Source organism: Ovis canadensis, chromosome 2 (genome assembly GCF_042477335.2).
Source record: "Ovis canadensis isolate MfBH-ARS-UI-01 breed Bighorn chromosome 2, ARS-UI_OviCan_v2, whole genome shotgun sequence".
Lineage (NCBI taxonomy): Eukaryota > Metazoa > Chordata > Mammalia > Artiodactyla > Bovidae > Ovis > Ovis canadensis.
This window is the reverse complement of record NC_091246.1, coordinates 42,456,726-42,472,199: the sequence shown is the minus strand read 5'-3', so window position 1 is coordinate 42,472,199 and position 15,474 is coordinate 42,456,726. Positions and strand designations below refer to the sequence as shown.

General features: G+C 45.5%; 1 protein-coding gene across 1 annotated transcript in view; it reads right to left on the bottom strand.

The window, feature by feature from the left end:
* Positions 1-15,474, bottom strand: part of LOXL2 (lysyl oxidase like 2) — a 114,042-nt gene that overhangs the window by 69,741 nt on the left and 28,827 nt on the right. The window contains exons 2-3 of the mRNA XM_069574004.1: positions 11,010-11,434; positions 1,847-2,022 (exon numbers count right to left, since the gene is read on the bottom strand). Of these exons, the coding sequence (XP_069430105.1) occupies positions 1,847-2,022; positions 11,010-11,364 (531 nt within the window). The 5' untranslated portion in view covers positions 11,365-11,434. The remainder of the gene's footprint in view (positions 1-1,846; positions 2,023-11,009; positions 11,435-15,474) is intronic.

Sequence of the window (15,474 nt, the reverse complement as noted above, 5' to 3'; positions counted from 1 at the left end):
CCTCCTCCTCCTGCCCTAAGCCCCACATAGAGGAGAGCATTAAATGTTTGTTCATTCTATTCTTTGGCTGGAGCACTTGGAAAAAAGATAAATCTGAAATTTAGCCATAAATATAGAAGAAGGATCACAGGCTCTTTTGCCATCCCCAAATGTTGACTTGGGCTGGCAGCATCAGAATCATCTGAGAGAGTTAAAAAAAAATAAGCTGTTCTCTTAGTGGGAGACCCTCACTTAGGAGGTCTGATGTGAGGTTCCAGTGCATTTTAAAAGTGATTCTGATCCCCTGCTAGTTAGAGGACAATTGTCCTATGACAGCCAGCCTCCATCCAATATGATCCCCAATGACCTCTACTTTCTGGAGTCATATCTTTCGGTAATCTCCACCCACAAGGCATACTGTTGGTGTGAATGACCAATAAAATACAGCAGAAATGATGGACCATCACTTCTGAGATGAGGTTATGAAAGACATGGCATCCATGTTTTGTCCTCTCTCTCTCTCTCTCTTTTGAGTCATTCACTCTAAAGAAAGACAACCACTGTATCTTAAGGATGTTTAAGCAGCCTATAGGGCAATCGTATGGAGAGGACCAGAGGGCTCCAGCTGACAGCCAGAAGGAAGCTAAGGCCTGCCAACAACCACAGGAGTCAACTTGGGAGCGGAGTCCCCAGTCCTAGTTGACAACATGACTGCAAACTCACGAGATGTTCTGAGAAAAATCAACTGGCTGACCACTCCTGGCTTCCTGACCCTTAGAAACTATTCGAGATAATCCATGTTTGTTGTCTGAAGCTTCAAAATATAAGGAGCAGGGAGGTAATCTGTTACACTGCAGTTGCTAGCTGATACATTTCCCAAGCCCAAAGGGCAAGCTCCTGAACAGAGCACAGTCTTCCCATGACCACCTTTCTACCTTCATTTCACACTATTTCCAGATTCAGGATCCACAGCCTTGAGTGGTATTGACCTGCTTAGGCCCAGTTCACAGAGAACTCTATGCCTCTGTGTCTTTGTTTAAGCTGTTCTCTGTTTCTGATGGCATCCCTTTCTTCAGAAATGCTTCCTCAACTGCCCTGGCACCAAATGATGAGTTTAGGTCCCCTCCCCTCCAAGTGATCACACACACTTCTTAGAATCATAGGTGAAAAGTGAGTTAAATGGAAGAAGGGAGACATTCACCTGAAAGAGTCATCAAGAGCACATGAACTTATCAGAAAGAGAAACACCATATGATATCACCTATATGTGGAATGTAAAATATGACGCAAAAATGAATCTGTCTCTGGAACAGAAACAGACTCACAGATTTGTGGTTGCCAAGGGAGGGGCAGGTGGGGGAGGGATGGAATGGGAGGCTGGGGTTATCACATGCAAACTATTACACTTGGGATGGATAAACAACAAGGCCACATTGTGTAACATGGAGCCCAGCTTGGCACTCTGTGATGACCTAGAGGGGTGGGATGGGGGGAGGGGAGGCAGGCTCAGAGGGAAGGAATATATGTACTTAATTGTAACTGATTCACATTGTTGTATGGCAGAAATCAACACAAAATGGTGAAGCAATTTAAATTAAATTGCTTTCAATTTAATTTTTTAAATAAATAAAAATTTTAAAAAGATTTTATTACATAGACAGGGAATTATATTCATCCTGTGACAAACTATAATGGAAAAGAATATGAAAAAGAATATATATATGTGTGTGTTGTGTGTATATATATATATATATATATATATATATATATATATATAAAGCAATCACTTTGCCGTACAGCAGAAACTAACACAACACAGTAAGTCCACTATGCTTCAGTTGAAAAAAACAAAAAGCACATGACTTGCCTCTATGTTGTTGACCAGCGAATTGTCAAACTTGAACCCAGGAATTCTCTTCTCACTGCACACCACACCCACATCTTCCGTGTGCTTACAGTCGGTGACACCCCAGCCATTGGAGGAACAGGCTGCAAGGGTTGCCTCGCCGCCGGTGCAGTAGACATTGTCCAACCAGATGGGCCCTGAAGGAAGCAGAGAAGAGAGAAGCCAAGATCCACATCAGAGTAGGTCTGAGTCTTTGGGCTCAGTCTTTGGGCTCATTTGGGCACCAATGATGTATACAAAAACAGGAATTTTCCCTAATTTTGGCAGCTGTGTGGGGTCATCAATTGGTTTTCAGTGTGTTGAAATACTTCATACAGTTCAAGACCCTCCTGGATTCCCCTGGCAGAGGGATGTGATATAGGGATGTGGTGGATTGAAAATGATTGGAGTAGAAATCAGATTTAAACCCAAAGTAACATGGTATAATGGAAAGAACAGGGACTTTGGACCCTAAGCTGTTTGATACTAATTCCGGCTCAGCCACTTAGCTCCATAACCCTAGTCAAAGCTTCCTTTTCTCATTGGTAAAGTGGGGATAATAATGACACTTGAATGGCAGGGCCATGTGCAGATTAGAGATAATACATGACACATGCCTCGTTTATTGTTAGTCCAGAGTTACTTAAAAAAATGGTGATGATGAATTTCCCTGGCGGTCTAGTAGTTGAGAATCCGTCTGCCAATGCAGGGACACCAGTTCAATTCCTGGTCTAGGAAGATCCCACAGGCCATGGGGCAACTAAGCTCGTGTGCCACAACTACTGAGCTGGCAAACCACAGCTAGAGTAGCCCCTACTCTTCACAACTAGAGAAAGCCCATGGGCACCAAGGAAGACCCAGAGCAGCCAAAAATAAAACACTGTTTTTAAAACAGTGATGATGATGGTGATGGTATTAGTTATGCTGAGAGAAGGCAACTCACAATGTGAGGTCATCTCCCTAAACCCAAAATCCTGGTGCTTTCAGGGCTCTTCCTACTTCCTGATGTTTCCCATCCACTGATTCAGAGATGGTCCAGCAAGCACAGGGCCTCCTCCTCATGTTTCAGAAGTCAGGCGAAGGCAGGGCTGGTTTGTAGCCAGGCAATCTGTCTGGGAGTCCCTAGTGGGTCTCTGCTCACCTCCTGTGCATATTTACCTGACTTATAGCAAGCAGGGAATTCCAAGTGCAAAATGCTAGAGGGTTAACCACAACAAGACACAATCTCACGCCCACTAGGATGGCTACTGCCAAAACAAAAACTAAAACAGAAAATAACAAGTGTTGGCAAGAATGTGGAGAAACTGGAACCCTTGTGAACTGTTGGCAGAAATGTAACATTGAAACAGAGGAGCTCAGGTTCTTTGCATGTTGGTGCAGAAAGAATTCAGTGAGAGGCAAAGTGATAGGTAAGAGACAGATTTAAAAATATAGGATGCTGGAACTTCTTTGGTGATCCAGTGGTTACCTCCCACTGCAGGGGGCACAGGTTTGATCCCTGGGTGGGGAACTAAGATCCAGCATGCTGGACTGTGTGCCTGCCTCCCTCAAAAAAAAAAAAAAAACAAAACCACCTAATATCAGATATCAGATGTTTGTGAGAGACACAAGCAGGCAGGCAACGGAGCAATGACCCAAGAGCTGGACAGGCTACATTTTTATAGTCAAAGGAAAAATGGGGATGGGAGAAGACCACCTTCTTCCTCATTCTTGGGTAGATGTCAGGCGTCTATCATCAGCTCCTCTTCCACATCAAGTGGGGGAGATTTTTGTCTCATTGTGGCCCAATCAGCCCAACCTGTCATGGTACTACGTTAATTAGCAAAAAGGTAGTAGCATAAGCTAAAATATGGTAAGCCATGTCAGGTTTCAGTATAATGCGTGTCTTTTATTTGGGAATGTCTTCTTTCTCCCATATTTTTGTTTTTAGTGTGCACAGAGGAGCATGACCTAGGGATCATTAACTTATTGACCCCAATGGCAGGATGCAGGTTTCATTTTTCTGCCATTGTTTTATTGTCTTGAGGGCTGGCTCATGCTTCTATTGCACAGTTTTGTTGCTAAGCAAATCTGCTTTCTTGAGTGATCATTAACTTACAGGGGTCTTCCAAAGTTCCCTTTCTATCTATGAGCTCTTAGTGGGATTTTAAAACTATTTGATTATCTTACCTTATCCCTATCAGACTGATGCAGCCCTTATAGGAACACAGGGTGGTTCCTCAACTTAAAAATAGAATTACCATATATCTAGCAATTCCCACTTCAGGGAATATATATATTCAAAAGAATTGAAAGCAAGGCAGCAAAGAGATATTTGCACACCCATGTACATCACAACATCTTTCACAATAGCCCAAACGTAGAAGCAACCTAAGTGTCCGCTGACAAACTGTACACTGGAATATTACTCAGCCTTAAAAAGGAAAGGCATTCTGTCACTTGCGACAACATGGATGAACCTTGAATTCCTTATATTAGGTGAAATAAATCAGTTGGGAAAAGGCAAATACTGTATGATTCCATATATATAAGGTACTGCTGTTGCTAAGTCGCTTCAGTCGTGTCCAACTCTGTGTGGCTCCATAGATGGCAGCCCACGAGGCTGCCCCATCCCTGGGATTCTCCAGGCAAGAACACTGGAGTGGGTTGCCATTTCCTTTTCCAATGCATGAAAGTGAAAAGTGAAAGTTAAAGTGAAGTCATTCAGTCGTGTCTGACCCTCTGCAACCCCATGGACTGCAGCCTTCCAGGCTCCTCCATCCATGGGATTTTCCAGGCAAGAGTACTGGAGTGGGGTGCCATTGCCTTCTCTGATATAAGGTACTGAGAGTTGTCAAAATCACAGAGACAGAGAGTAGAATGGTGTTCACCACGGGTTGGGTTAGGGGGTGTTGAGGAGTGGTTATCTAATGGGTATAGAGTTTTAATCCTGCAAGACGAAAAGTGGGTCCACAAGGCCATGAATGTACTTAACAGTACTGAACTGTACCCTAAAAAACGGTTAAGATGGCACCTTTTATGTTATATGTACTTTACCACCATTAAAATAAAAAAAATTTTAAGTGCTAGAGTGGTTTCAAGTAGTGATTTTTATAAGCATCACTACACAATGAAAAAAAACAGAATCAAAATTCTCCTTTTTCTCATGACTCCAGAAGGACTCTACAGTAGAGTGGAGTCAGAAAACCTAGGTTCCAATTCTCTCTGCATCAGGACTTCCCTGGTAGTCCAAAGGTTGACTCCGCACTTCCAGGGAAGAGGGCATGGGTTCCATTCCTGGTCAGGAAATAAACACCCCGCATGATGTGGTACAGCCACAAAAACAAAACAAAAAACAAATGCCCTCTGCCTCTGGCATGGTTACCATGTGACTAGGTCAACTACTTCACCAAGCCCATTCCTCAAGTGAAAACAATGATACTAACAAACAGGTCGCCATGGAGATTCAATTAATTATGAATGCGCCTAGTATGTATACACCTTCCCTTTCTCCTTCCTCCTCCCAGTAAGTCAGAAAAAAAGGAATTCTGCTGCTTCCACGCTGCAATGAAAAAGCAGATAAAAACACTCCCATTGTAAAGATGAGAAAACCAAGGAAAATCTGAGGTTCTTCAAGGTCAGAGGGAACCTCGGGTCAGCCTCTGGACTTTGAGGCCCCAGATGAAATGCGTCTGCTATGACAGATGGCAGCTCAGGGCTCAAACGAGAGAACCTCAGATGCATTGAGGGGAAACAAAAGGCTTATTGAAAACATCTGGGCTGAGGTTTTCCAACTACTTTCTCAATTTGGCTTCGTTTCCAAGCCATCAAGCTCCACTGAAACACATGCTCCCTAATCGATTGCTGTTTCAACAACAAACCACTGTTTGTCTTGCTAAGTACTAGCAACGGAAAAGACCCTCCACATTTGAAGCGGGGCCTCTTCTATGGAACAGTCTTCTGAAAAGCTGCTGAGTGGACAGAGACGGTGAAAAGAAACAGAGAGAGAAACCACCCTGACTAAGGGGATGGAAAATAGGACAACATTTAGCTAAAAGTACCAGTAGGAGCTGCAAAACAGATGCCCCAGGGCGTGTTTCATTTTTTGATAAGGAGCATTTGAAATTAGCACCCTGTTGGCTCAGAAGGTAAAGAATCCGCCTGCAGTGCAGGAGACCCAGGTTCGATCCCTGGGTCCAGAAGATCTCCTGGAGAAGGAAATGGCAACCCACTTCAGTATTCTTACCTGGAGAATCCCATGGACAGACGAGCCTGGCGGACTACAGTCCATGGGGTTGCAAAGAGTTGACGCAACTGAGTGACTTTCACTTTCATTTGAAATTAGCACCCTGGAGCATTAATGCTAACTATTACCCCAAAGAGCTGCTTTCTTAAGAAGCGTCGACTCATCCCCAGTAAGTCTACCTTCTACACAATCCCACCAGTTACCTTCTTAGACAGTGGGAATGTTCATTTCTACGTGGCCCAAGATGACATCACCATGCCAGGTAAACTAATTTGGCCTAATTTCATGACATTTTTTTCCCTGGTGTGTGCTCAATGCCTAACAACTAAATTGTTCTGATTCCAAAGCAACCAACTCCAGTTTTGCTGCTGGAATGCCCGGTGGTTTGGGAACAGTTCAGTACATGCCATCTGAGAGCTGCTAGGAAAGTGCCATATGGACACAGATGGGGCCCAAACTGTGGACGTAAAATGCCAGTCGTGGACTTCCCTGGTGCTCCAGGGGTTAAGAATCTGCCTGCAATGCAGGGGATGTGGGTTCGATCCCTGATAGGAGAACTAAGATCTCACACACTACAGGGCAACTGAGCCCATGGGTCACAACTAATGAGCCCACATACCAAAACTAGAGAGTCTGTGTGCCGCAACAAAAGACCCCTCATGATGCAACGAAGATTCTGTGTGTTGCAACTAAGACCCAATGTGGTCTAATTAATTAATTAATTTTTTTAAATGCCAGATAATCAGAAGCAAAATTTCAATTTACTCCTTCCACTCATTTACCCTAAGAAGATGCTTCTCCTGATGAAAGGAGAAGAGATATACCAACAAGTTAGCAGATCATTTGGAGAGAAGAGATCATAAATATAATTCTATTTGAAGTCCAGCATTCCCCTGGCTGTCGGGGCAATGGAGATGCTTCAAGCTAGGCGCTTCAGGGCCGCATTGCAGTCATCTGCTGGCTTCATCACTCTGATCTGAAGAATGATGCAGTGAGGGGGGATTACATTAAACCTCAGATCTGAAGACACGCAAAGGAGAGCAAACATCTGAGGTTCAGGAGGCTGTGATTCCATCCAGAGAGTGAGAAATGGGGCAGCTGTCCCCTCCAGAACTCTCTAAAGGCCCATGAAGTCTCTAAGCTCAGAGATGCTTTGGAAGAAAAGATCTATTGACAGGCTGGGCTGGAAACCTGGAATATCTCTGGTGCTCTCCCTGGCTTCATTACTACAGCCTGAACTTGAGAAGTTCACCTACAGTGTTTCTGATTCATCCAAAGAGCTGTCTAAATGCCATCAGAGCGCATCCCAGGGCACGGGTCACTATGTCAAGTACTCCTTGCCAACTATTTTCTGTTTTGTTTTGGCCACATTGCACAGCATGTGGGATCTTAGTTCCCCAACTAGAGATCAAATCTGTACCCCCTGCATTGGAAGCACAAAGCCCCAACCACTGGACTGCCACGGAAGTCCCTTGCCAACTGTTTTTAATATTTTTCAAAATCAAACTGAATCAGCATTGGTGGTATAATGGTGAGCAAAGCTGACTTCCAAATCAAACTGAATCATGATTAATTAATATTGACTGAATGTTCACCATGCACCCAATGTTAAAAATCCTAAACTGATGCTGATGAGATTCAAATATATTTTATACCTAAAGGGTCTCTTGGGATAAACCAACTACCACTTTACATAGACAGGATAATGCTTAAAGTCCTAGAGACAGGACAGTTAAAAAAAATTTTTAGCATCTCTTTCTCCCTTCCTCTCTTTGATACCTATTCTTTCCTAAGTCTTGATGGTCTCAATATCCCCAGAGAGGACCCTTCAGTACTCTTAGTTTGACACCTTCTCTCTCCAATGACTCTCCTCATCCTACATCAGCTAGTATCCCATGGTCATAGCTTAGACCTTGAATTACAAACTATCTCACCTCTTCGCCAATCTCCATTTCAAGACTTCTAGTGTGTATCTGTGTCCATGAGCCCACCTTTCTAGCACATTCCTTCTACTACTGCAATCTCAGCTCGCAATCTGTTGATCCTACCAGCTTTCCCCAGTCCTTCAATGGCTTCCTGGAGTACCTTGTTACTACTCAACTTGGACTCCATGGACCTTGATTTTAATCATTCCCTTGAAAATTCCCTCTACTCCTATGAACTTCTCCATTCATCATCCTTAGATGGCAAAGTCTGAGCCATGCTAACTCACTTCTCTAGCTACCCCATACCTGCTCCTGAGCAGGTGAGTGGGGGATGGGGGAAAAAAATTATGCCCATCTTACCTGATGGCAGGTAAATTTTAAGTTTAGGTAGAAAGAAAATAAAGATGTCACTAGAAGAACCCCAAAGTCATTGAAAAATATGTGTTATAAAATAATCAGGCTTAGAGAGCCTGGAATAGAAAACATAAATCTGATGTTATCTCTAGATCACTCAGCAAGCAGAAAAAAAAGAGAGATGTGAAAGGATGGAGAAGTTATCCAGAGTTTTTGTAAAGAATACAGGAAATGAGTTTTAAAAGCCTAGCATGACAGTCCATGGGGTCGAAAAAGAGTCAGACATGACTTAGCAACTAAACAGCAACGCCAAAAAGGTGCAAATACATCTTTGCTGCTTTTTCTTGAAACACAGTAAGGAATGCAGAATCAGCTTTAGAGAACAGTTTACACTAACTGCAGCCTCTTGATCCAGTTATCCCAAAAGGTCATATTTAATGACACAGAAGTGAGACATGTATGAGATGAGATTTCCTCTCTCCTAGAATTTCTAGAATAACTGAAGGCCAGGGTTAGGAGGGACTAGAACAGTGATCAATTTCAGGGACTCCCAAACCTGGCTACATGTACAAGCACATTCAAAAGTCACAGAGTCCAAGACTCCATCTAGACTTTAACCCAGAATATGGGGAGTTAGCTCCCTGGAAGAGTCTAATGCCATCAGTGTGGCTGGTGGCTCAGAAGATAAAGAATCTTCCTGCAAAGCAGGAGACCCAGGTTTGATCCCTGGGTCTGGAAGATCCCCTGGAGTAGGAAATGGCAACCCATTCCAGTATTCTTGCCTGGAGAATTCCATGGACAGCGGAGCCTGGTGGGCCACGGTTCACAGGGTCGCAAACAGTCGTATATGACTGATCGACTTTCACTTTTTACCAATTTACCCAACAAGAGTTTGGGGACCTCTGCTTGAGTCCAGCAGCCATGCTAACACCTGGGCAGCCGCTCAGCCAAGTGGACAAGGTGCTTTGCTTTACTAACCTCCAGCTAGGAGGGGTCCTCTACCTGGAGATTTTATTTATTTTTTGGCTGCACCATGTAGCATGCAGGATATCAGTTCCTTGACCAGACATGGAACCCATGCCTCCTGCATTGGGAGCATAGAGTCCTAACCACTGCATCACCAGGGAAGTCCCTGGAGATTTGATTTTATCTTTAATACTTATTTATTTACTTGGTTGCATTGGGTCTTAGTTGAGGCATTCAGAATCTTCATTGCATTGTGTGAGATCTTTCATTGTGATGTGTGGGCTCAGTAGGTATAGGGCATCGGCTTTGTTGCTCAGTGGAATGTAGGATCTTAGTTCCCCAACCAGGGATCAAACCTGCTTCCCTTGCATTGCATGGTGGATTCTTAACCACTGGACTACCAGGGAAATCCCGAGATTTTATTTTTAAATAATGCCTTTGGTCCTTATCTACTTTCCCACTTAGGACCACAGACTATGACAGTTTCAAGAGTTCTTAGCCCAATTTCCTAGTTATCCAAGGAGGATAAGCATCTTCCTGTAAAGCCTAGAGTTAGTTCAGTCAATACAGGATGGAGCCCCAGGTTCTGGGCTCCACCACCTGCCCTCCCTCAAAATTATCTCCCCCCATTTTTTTTCAGTGTATTTACTGAGCTTATCATAAGTGGAAATAAGCCAATCAAAGTGAAAAACTTGACACTTCCCTGGTGGTCTAGTGGCTAAGTAAGCCTTCTGGCTCTCAGTGCAGGGGGACTGAGTTCAACTGCTGGTCAGGGAACTAAACCCCACAAGCTACAACTAAGAGTTTGAATGCTGTCAACTAAAGATCCTGCATGCCGCAACCAAGACCTGGCACAGGCAAATAAATAAATAAATATTAAGAAAAAAACCCCACAAAATGGAAAACAGAAAGCAACTCTGTTCTTATCCTGGCCAAGCCCAGCATGCTAATACTAAAAGCCCTTCATGCTAATACTCTGCCCCTTCAGGAGGGTGGTAGAGTCAGGGATGCTGGCCTATGGGCAGCCCTTGTGACAAAGAGCAACAGGCTCTTTTGAGGGGATGGTTAGGAGAAAGGCACCGTGTCCGCCTGGCTGATGCAACCCCAGGCAGTGCACAAGGCTTGAGAGATGACCACAGACAGACCTTGGTCACTACCTAGGGTCACTTCCCAACCTAGTTGACTCAGGACCAGGCTGCCAAACTTTTGTGTCCTTAAACCAGGAAAGTAAAACTGAAAGTCACTCAGTCATGTCCCTCCGTTTGCCACCCCATGGACTATGGTCCACCAGGCTTCTCTGTCCATGGAATTTCCCAGGTGAGAATACTGGAGTGGGTTGCCATTTCCTTCTCCAGGGGACCTTCCTGATCCAGGAATGGAATCTGGGTCTCCTGCTTCTCAGGCAGATTCTTTACCATTTGAGCCACCAGGGAAGACCCAAACCAGGAAAGTGGTGGGCAAAGCAGGACTTGGGGGAGGGTCACTGTCCCCCTCCCCCACGCCCCTGCATTCCCACCTTCCAGCATAGACACGCAGGCTGCCCAGATGGAGTATTATCAGGGATTCCTACTTGACGGTAACCGCAGCTTCGTTTACGAGGCGACCCCCCTGGAAGCCTGTTGCCCCTCTCTCCTGTGGACCCCAGAACTCAGTTCCCCAGCGCAGAGCGGTTTACCTTCCCCTTTGCCATAGGAGGAACTGGCGGTCCAGGACTTGGCCTCCACGTAGCCCAGCTCCCGGCAGACGACGTGTGCGGCGTGGATGGTGAAGTCGTCATCGCACACGGTGCCCCACTGGCCGTCGTAGTACACCTCCACCCGGCCCTCGCTGTGCTTCCGCTTCTGGCCCGCCAGGCGCAGCTGGATCTTGACCACATCGGAGGGCACCTGAGGCCGGTGGTACTCGGGGGCAGGCTCCTGGAAGTACTCGGGGTAGTGGGGCCAGCTCTCGTACTGCGCCAGGCTTAGTGCGGGCAGGAGGGTGAGCAGGGTCAGACAGCGGCAGAGGCAGGAGCTGCCGCGCCGCTCCATCCCTGTCCTGGGGCTGGGGGACCAAATGCAGGCGGGCACGTGGCGCTCAGGACCGACGGGCAGGAGTTTCCTGGAAGAGGGGAGAGGTTCGGGTTACAGACGTCTAGGAAACGGCCAGTGATTTCATTCTCCTTTGCTTAGGATTGAAAGCTCATTCTAGATTCCAGCTTCTCTCCTCCCATTGCGCTTCAGCCAGGCAGGTCTAGGAAGTCCTACCTCTTTGCCCTCCACCCTCCGAGATCTCTGAAATGCTTTTTATCAGCACAGCTTCTGGCAGGAAACAGAGCACACTCAGACTTCATTTGAGGTGAGTTTTTAAAAAGAATATTTACAGGAATTGATAAAAAAAAAGAGGTGATATCACAATGGCATATTAGCCATAAAAAAGAATGAAATAATGCCATTTGTGGCAACATGGATGGTGCTAGAGATGATCATACTGAGTGAAGTAAATCTGACAGAGAAAGACAAATATTATTATTAGACATATATTATCGGTTATATGTAGAATCTTTAAAAAGTGGTACAAATAAACCTACTTACAAAACAGAAATATAGTCACAGATATAGAAAACAAATGAATGGTTACCAAGGGGGAGGGAAGAGTAGGGATAAATTGGGAGATTGGGATTGACATATTATACACATACATATATATGTATAGATATTATATATATAACAGATAACTAATAAGGACTTTTGTATAGCACAGGGAACTCTATTCAATACTCTGTAATGATTTATATGGGAATAGAATCTAAAAAAATTGGACGTATATTTATGTATAACTGATTCACTTCGCTGTACCCCTGAAACTAACACAACATTGTAAATCAATTATACTCCAATGAAAACTGACAAAAGAGAAAAAAAGACCCTAGACAGAGATGTGGACAGAGTTCAAACAAAGGACCATGTAATAACCAAGCTGGCCAGAAGGGGTGGCTGTTATCACTGCCAGTCTTGGGGGCGGTGGAGAGAATAGCTAAACCCAGAAGGTGGCTGTTGGAGCTGAGGCTTCAGTGAAGGGTCTCAGAGCCAAATCACAGCAACAGGGGCAAGGGGAACAAGTTCTTGACTTCAGTGTCCTCGGGCTTCTAACCTCCTTCTGATGCTCCCCAGTGGGCAAACCCAAGCTGCTGAAGACAAGCTTGTCTCTTGGCGGAGTCTCTGCAGATCTGCCTCCTGGGCACGGGGAGGGTGAAGAGGGAGGCAAGCAGGCTGAAGGGAGGCATGGGGTCTTCAGCCCTCTTCCCCCTTCTCACCTCTGTGCATCTCGCTCTCTGGGGCCCAGCTCAGAGCTCGCCTTCTTGGGGACAGCACTCCTACTGAAGCAGCCCCCCAGGATCTTCCTTCCAACAGGGCTTGTTATCTAGACCTTCTCCTCACCCCTATCCCCAGACACCTTCATATGCCCAAAGAGCCTACAAACTGCTTAAGGGCAGGACTTGTATCTCCTCCTTCTTTGGCTCCTCCAGAGTAAGCATGATAGGTTCAAGGACGTGTCTATGGAATGAAAAGGTGATTTGCTCCCAGGGACTGAGTGGCTGGAAAAATGAAGACGTGAGAGTGTCTGTGAAGAGGGCTCAGGGGGACTCCCAGGTAAGGCAGCCTTCTCCCTCTGGATGTTAGCTGCCCTGAATGGAAACAGCCTCTTCCGGGTGCTGAGATAACACAACAAGACATCGAGTCTCCGCCTCTACTTGTTCACGGGATGCTGTACCCTCTGCACATATCTGAACCCTCCTATGGCTCCAGGCATTCAGACACCCCGATATGCTGCCCACACAACCCCCAGATCTCATCATGTTTTATATTCTGGATCTCAAGGTGGTTGAGGTCACTGAATGAGGAGATAGGAGGCAAAACTCCTTAAACAGTTCTAACACAGTGTAACTGAAGTTCTAACTGAACTTCAGTTCTAACTGAAGTGTAGCCCCAGGCAGCAGTCCTGAGGCACCTCTCCTGCCCTTGGGGAAGCCAAGGAGGCCTAGACAACAATTCCGTCCGTTTTTAAGTTTTCATCCCTGAGGGTTGCTGGGGACTGAGTGCAGCCTGTTCTGTACACAGAGGGCAGACATAAAGGCCTTTGTGGTGAACAGGAGAAAGAAAGGTTGAGTGGCCCGTCATCAGGCGGCAAGGGAGGATAGGACAGCAGAGTTGAGGGGAGCGCGGATTCTGGAGCCAAGCAGTTTAGCTGATCATCTTTCTGATCCCAACTAGCTGTGTGACATTGGGCAAAACACTTACCCTCTCTGTGCTTATCAATGTTCCTTATCTATAAAATGGGAATAATAATTGTATCTAGCTTCTAGAATTGTTATGAGGATTGACTGAATGGCACATAATAAGCCTTAGAGGAGCATGTGCTGAATAAACATTTTTAATTTTTGTATTTTTAAGATTGTGGTCACCATACCCAGGTGGAGTCTACTTCTAATTCCAAAATGAGGTCCTAGAGCAAAAAATAAAGTCTTAGCTCATGTACCTTGATCCTTAATTCAGAGAGATAGGAAGACAGTTTTAAAGGAACCACAGGTACTTTCTTTCATGGAAGAGGAAGCAGAGTTGAAAGATAGAGTTCCCAAAGGAAACCAGGACCAGCAGGTAAAAGCTACAGGGGAGCATCATACATTATCAGTTGAACAGGTTGTGTGCATGCTCAGTTGTGTCCAACTCTGTGACCCCATGGACTGTAGCCTGCCAGGTTCCTCCATCATGGAATTTCCCAGACAAGAATACTGGAACAGGTTGCCATTTCCTCCTCCAAGAAACCGTCTTGGCCCAGGGATCGAATCCGGATCTCTTGTCTCCTGCATTGCAGGAGATTCTTTACTACTGCACCACTTGGAAAGCCATTAATCAGGTTAGGGCCAATCATATTTCTCAGTTCATGGCACATCACCATCAAGGGAAGACCAGATAACTTCCCAAGAGCAGCCCAGGGGGGATGATATAACTTGGAGAGAGGTAGTTCCATGTTTGTTGGGATGGCCTGGTCCTGTCGTGCGTGCTAGGGTGGAGATGTCAGGGCTTGGCAGACAGTCAGGACCAAGGACTTGGGAGGCCCTCTGGTTCACTGGAGGTCCAACGTCCTCATTCTGTGACTCACAGACAAGGCTAGAAAGTTGTGGGGTTCCTGTAATGGCCACTTGCAACCACAGGCTGACAGGCTAGTATGAGGCTCTGAGAGGATGCCTCATCTCCCCATCCACACTTCATTCCCATCCCAGCATGCTGCCATCCACGACTTCATCTATGCCTCACTAGAACCTTGAGGCGTTGGGTGAAAAGATGGGGATTCTTATTCTACAAGGGAGAAAATCAGAAACCAGAGAGAGAGGACTTTTCTTATTAGACTTCACCAGAGTTGCTCAGTTCATGCAGGCAAAACCAGAAGTAATCAACCCCAAGTACCAAAACATCAACAATCCATGATCACATATAAAAGCTGTCCAATTCCGCCTGGGACACAGATGCCTTTCAGCCAGTCAGTTCAGTCACTCAGTCGTGTCTGACTCTTTGCGACCCCGTGAACTGCAGCACGCTAGGCCTCCTTGTCCATCACCAACTCCTGGACAAACTCATCTCCATTGAGTCGGTGATGCCATCCAACCATCTCATCCTCTGTCATCCCCTTCTCCTCCTGCCCTCAATCTTTCCCAGCATCAGGGTCTTTGCAAATGAGTCAGCTCTTCGCATCAGGTGGCCAAAGTACTGGAGTTTCAGCTTCAACATCAGTCCTTCCAATGAACACCCAGGACTGATCTCCTTTAGGATGGACTGGTTGGATCTCCTTGCTGTCCCAAGGAACTCTCAAGAGTCTTCTCCAACATCAGAGTTCAAAAGCATCGATTCTTCTGCACTCAGCTTTCTTTATAGTCCAACTCTCACATCCATACATGACTACTGGAAAAACCATAGCCTTGACTAGATGGACCTTTGTTGGCAAAGTAATGTCTCTGCTTTTTAATATGCTGTCTAGGTTGGTCATAACTTTCCTTCCAAGGAGTAAGCATCTTTTAATTCCATGGCTGCAATCACCATCTGCAGTGATTTTGGAGCCAAAAAAATGAAGTTAGCCACTGTTTCCACTGTTTTCCCATCTAT